Genomic DNA, 5,889 nt, shown 5'->3' on the forward strand with positions numbered 1-5,889 from the left:
TTTCGTTTGAACACTTTATTCTCACAAAAAAATATACTTTTTTACATATATATTACTTTGTTATTTCATGTGTTCTACATCAATTGCATAGACAAATATTTGCAGATATATTCTATTATATAATAATTAATAATTGTATAGATATATTACAACAACGACGAGCAGGTTCATAGAAGTAGCATTGTTACTAATCGACATATCAATGTGGAATTATTCATCGTAATACTAATTTAGTAATACCTTCCATCAGATTACTGCAGAATAAAGAAACAACAATTAGAAATATTTAAATATATATTTTAATATGATTATAATCTCACATATATCTATTGTAACTTACCCCATAAAAAGTTTGTTATTTTTGGTCATCGATGATCCATATAAGATACAAATGATGATCATGAAAGGTTGCCGTATTATTTCGAAAGACAAATTATAGTCCAAGAGAACGTTTGTTTTTAACAAGTTTGATATCATCCCTATTTTTCCTCCGTATTCTTCACTCCTGAATTCTTTGAAAATTTTCGGAATTTTATGATTTGTATCAAAGAATTGTTTGGTATTTTCTTTATTTTTTGCTACATTTGATCGATTATGATCGATCATAGGAATCAAAAGCGTATTTCGATGCTGAGTAGATGTTTCAGATGTTCTGATTTTTTCAGAATTGGATTGTCTAAGATCGATTAATTTTCGGTATAAGGATCTCTTATCAGTGTTACTTCTAGATCTTTCAATCAATTTGGAAGTTTTATCAAAATCAGAATTTTCTCGTCGAGTAAGTGAATCAATGTATCGAATTTGTAAATCATTATGTCTTTTTTTCAAATCCAATCGAATATCTCTATGGTGATCTCGCGATCGTAATACCATTAAACGTTCTTCTTTACCGATTAAGCGAGAATTACTAGATCTACGTTTCTCATTCATCATTTTTTCGACTCTTCCATTACTTCGTTCTTGAATTCTCGTATTTAAACGTCGTCGTTCTTCAGAGTTATTAGTAAGAACCAAAATGGAAGTTCGTGGAAGGTTTTCTCGTTGTTGTTGAATATCTTGTCGTTCGGTCGATAAAACAGAATAACTATGATCGTTTCTAGTTCTAAAGCGTCTATTTTCGGCAGATTCAAGTCTTTCGTTGGAATTCAATCGGTTAATATTATCTAGTGAACGACTCAATCTTTCTGCTTGTTTTGAAATATGGTATTTTCGGATAATAAATGATTTACGATTCGAAATTTCAGATGTAAATATCCTTGCAATGCGATGTTGTCTGTTTTGAGTCAGCTTTCGTTCCAGAAGTGAAATCTCGTCAGCAATTTGTCCTCGCGATGATCTTTCATTCAATCGTTCGTTAGAGAAACTATTGCGTTTGATTCTAGTGTGATCTAATTGTAAGGATGAATTAAAAGAGTAGCGTGCAGTATGAAGAGTATTTCGAAGATTTTTAGCATTGAGAGACCGAACTATACGCTTTAGCGCAGTAAATTCATAACTATTTTGTTTCGGTGTTTTTATAATTTCGCGGTTTAAAAAGATTTTCCGTTTTTCGTGATGATCTATAGATTCTGATGATCTATCAGCTTTAGAATGTACAATTTGTCCTCGTGAATCCCTTTTAGTGAAAAGAGATCGCGATAAACGGTTAATAAGATCACGTTTAATATTATCATGGTGATTTATATATTCGAAATTTCGAACATTGGAAATTTTACGTCTTAAGCCAAGGTATGTGGTATCACGATTTATTGCATTTATATTTCGTTGTTCGATAGAACGAGAGTGTCGATCGAGGAGTTTGCGATCCTCGAGATCGAGCATTCTGCGTCCGAATCGTTGATCTTCTAATCTAACTCCAGATTGCTTTCGTTCAATTAAGTTAAATCTTATGTTTCTAATTTGAGATCGAATATTTTCTTGATCAGCTGATGTATTATCTGGAGAGGAAAATTTGGTTCTTAAGGAGTTCAAATAAAATGATTCAGAGTCACGTCGATTACCACGGGTTAATCGAGTACTTGTTCGATCGGCCATGCTCGAAAATCGACGTTCGTGATTAAGAGTACCAAGTCGAGAATTTTTTCGTACTATATCTATGCTCATTCGACGTTCTCGATTTAAAGCATCTAGTCGAGAATTTATACGTTCTACGTTTTCATTAGATTGTCGATTAACAGTGTAAAGTTGAGAATTTCTACGTCCTGTGCTTAGGCTGGATCTACGTTGGCGATTAAGGTTATCTAATCGAGAATTTCTACGTTCTACATCTCCGCTCAATCGACGTTCGACATTTAAAGCATCTAGTCGAGAATATCTACGTTCTACGTCTTCATTATATTGGCTTTCACGGTTAACAGTATCAAGTCGAGAATTTCTACGTTCTATGCTTAAGCTTGATCTACGTTGGCGATTAAGATTATCTAATCGGGAATTTCTACGTTCTGCATCGACGCTCAATCGACGTTCGCGATTAAGGTTATCTAATCGAGAATTTCTACGTTCTACATCTTCGCTCAATCGACGTTCGAGATTTAAAGCATCTAGTCGGGAATATCTACGTTCTATGTCTTCATTAGATTGGCGTTCACGGTTAACGGTATCAAGTCGAGAATTTCTACGTTCTATGCTTAAGCATGATTTACGTTTGCGATAAAGATTATCTAATCGAGAATTTCTACGTTCTGCATCGACGCTCAATCGACGTTCGCGGTTAAGGTTATCTAATCGAGAATTTCTACGTTCTACATCTTCGCTCAATCGACGTTCGAGATTTAAAGCATCTAGTCGGGAATTTCTACGTTCTACGTCTTCATTAGATTGGCGTTCACGGTTAACGGTATCAAGTCGAGAATTTCTACGTTCTATGCTTAAGCTTGATCTACGTTTGCGATTAAGATTACCTAATCGAGAATTTCTACGTTCTGCATCGACGCTCAATCGACGTTCGCGGTTAAGGTTATCTAATCGAGAATTTCTACGTTCTACATCTTCGCTCAATCGACGTTCGAGATTTAAAGCATCTAGTCGGGAATTTCTACGTTCTACGTCTTCATTAGATTGGCGTTCACGGTTAACGGTATCAAGTCGAGAATTTCTACGTTCTATGCTTAAGCTTGATCTACGTTTGCGATTAAGATTATCTAATCGAGAATTTCTACGTTCTGCATCGACGCTCAATCGACGTTCGCGATTAAGGTTATCTAATCGAGAATTTCTACGTTCTACGTCTTCGCTCAATCGACGTTCGAGACTTAAAGCATCTAGTCGGGAATTTCTACGTTCTATGTCTTCATTAGATTGGCGTTCACGGTTAACGGTATCAAGTCGAGAATTTCTACGTTCTATGCTTAAGCTTGATCTACGTTGGCGATTAAGATTATTTAGTCGGGAATTTCTACGTTCTGCGTCTTCATTAGATTGTCTTTCACGGTTAATAGTATCATGTCGAGAATTTGTACGTTCTATTCTTAAGCTTGATCTACGTTGGCGATCAAGATTATCTAATTGAGAATTTCTACGTTCTACGTCTTCATTAGATTGGCGTTCACGGTTAACAGTATCAAGTCGAGAATTTCTACGTTCTGTGCTTAAGCTTGATCTACGTTTGCGATTAAGGTTATCTAATCGAGAATTTTTACGTTCTGCATCTACGCTCAATCGACGTTCACGATTTGAGGTATTGAGTCGAGAATTTCTACGTTCTGCATCGACGCTCAATCGACGTTCGCGATTAAGGTTATCTAATCGAGAATTTCTACGTTCTACATCTTCGCTCAATAAACGTTCGAGATTTAAAGCATCTAGTCGGGAATTTCTACGTTCTACGTCTTCATTAGATTGGTGTTCACGGTTAACACTATAAAGTTGAGGATTTCTACGTCCTGTGCTTAGGCTTGATCTACGTTGGCGATAAAGATTATCTAATCGAGAATTTCTACGTTCTGCATCGACGCTCAATCGACGTTCGCGGTTAAGGATATCTAATCGAGAATTTCTACGTTCTACATCTTCGCTCAATCGACGTTCGAGATTTAAAGCATCTAGTCGGGAATTTCTACGTTCTACGTCTTCATTAGATTGGCGTTCACGGTTAACGGTATCAAGTCGAGAATTTCTACGTTCTATGCTTAAGCTTGATCTACGTTCGCGGTTAAGGTTATCTAATCGAGAATTTCTTTGTTCTACGTCTTTATCAGATTGGCGTTCACTGTTATCAGTATCAAGTTGAGAATTTCTACCTTCCAGTCTTAAGCTTGATCTACGTTGGCGATTAAGATTATCTACTCGAGAACTTCTACGTTCTGTATTTACTCTGAATCGACGTTCGCGATTTAAAGCATCTATATTTAATTGACGTCCACGGTTGAAAGTTTCAAGTTCTGTTCCAAGTTTCGATTGTCGGTCCGAAATATTGTTTCGAAAATTTCTATGTTCGTTAATGCGTTGTTCTTTCATTAATCGCCTTTCTGAATCATCGATTCTGAATTTTCGTTGCTCTACAGATTTGGATCCTCGATCTTGAATTCTTTCTCGAACATTATTTCGATTTTGTTTCATTGTCCTGTCTTCCATTTTTTCTTTATTTTGTCCTCTAGCTTCTTTTCTTTCGATACTTCGAGAATCGACCATTCTACGTGTGTCTATTTCGAATCGATATCTTCGTTCTTTTAATTTACGATTTTCCAAATTTCTTTGTTTAGTTTTTGGTTCGTTTTTATGTTTCTCGTGATGTTCTGTGGATTGGGATCTATCGTTGGAGTATCTGTTCGATAAATACCTTCTGTTATTGATAGGATCTTGAATTCTTTCTGAATTAGGTGAATTTCGATAAGATAATCCAACGTTCTCGATTTTTGAGTTGATTCGTTCCAAAGAACGCGAGAATTTTTTCATTGGATAGGAAGAACGTTCCGAAATTCGTCGTTCGTTTATTGTTCTGTGTTTTTTTTCCGGAAGTTCGTTTCTGTTGATACCCTTTTCTGTTGATTTCTTATCGATTCGAACGACATCCGTACTGTCATCCTTCCGTTTATTAGTTTCCAAGTTGAAATTTTGCTTTTCTGGAAGATCAAGACAGACCGAGGATTTCGCGAAAATATTCAAATTTGGGCAAACGTCCACGCTGAAAATTTTATAGAATTTTAAAATTACGTTAATAGAAACGATAAAGTACTTTTTATTTGTATTTTTTTGTAGAACTGTTTTTTTATGAAGAAAAAAAAAAGTTGGCAAATAGTTTTGGTAGAATAATTAAATGAAAAAATATAGGTACATTATCGAATTGAATATAATGTCATAGTAACGAATTGATATATACTCATGAGGGGCACGATGAAGAAGTTCAGGACCGGTCAGACTTCCGGCTTGTCCTTCTCTATCCCTAGCTACTAAACCAAAAGTCACACATGCCAGTGATACTAGCAGTAAACCGATGTACTGCCAGGACCGCACGGGTAAGACCACGTGCCTTGTACGCCTCATTCTAAGATAAGAAATATTATTTTTTTTTTAAATATATGAATGCCAGAATTAAAAATGAATGTTATATTCATTACGGTGATTACAAAATATTTTAAACAAAAAAAAATATAACATTTATTCTATTTTTTCTCAATAAATATTTTATCAAATTCTATTAAATATTACAAAGTAGAATAGTAGAATAAAAAATAGATAATATTATATGAACAATTTTTATTTATCCGTACGATTAGAACTTTTATTTTTAATTGTAAGTGGAATAGTAAAATAAAAGATAGACAGCAGTCGAAAAATTTATATTTACCTGTACTATTAGCACTTTTGCGATGATCAAGATTCTTATTCTTGTCCCTTTGGAGAAGAAAATGTTGTAACTTGGAAGATGTTCTTCCTTTGAGCTCTGGAGAA

General features: G+C 34.9%; 1 protein-coding gene across 1 annotated transcript; it reads right to left on the reverse strand.

The window, feature by feature from the left end:
- LOC122526040 (uncharacterized protein PF11_0213-like) lies at positions 1-5,889 on the reverse strand. Its single transcript, XM_043649157.1, has 4 exons — positions 5,786-5,889; positions 5,318-5,482; positions 341-5,122; positions 1-254 (listed from the first exon to the last, which is right to left on the reverse strand). Exons 2-4 carry the CDS (start codon positions 5,479-5,481, stop codon positions 215-217), a joined length of 4,986 nt encoding a protein of 1,661 aa, XP_043505092.1. The 5' UTR covers position 5,482; positions 5,786-5,889; the 3' UTR covers positions 1-214.

This window comes from Polistes fuscatus, unplaced genomic scaffold (assembly GCF_010416935.1).
Source record: "Polistes fuscatus isolate 324 unplaced genomic scaffold, CU_Pfus_HIC Scaffold1, whole genome shotgun sequence".
NCBI lineage: Eukaryota > Metazoa > Arthropoda > Insecta > Hymenoptera > Vespidae > Polistes > Polistes fuscatus.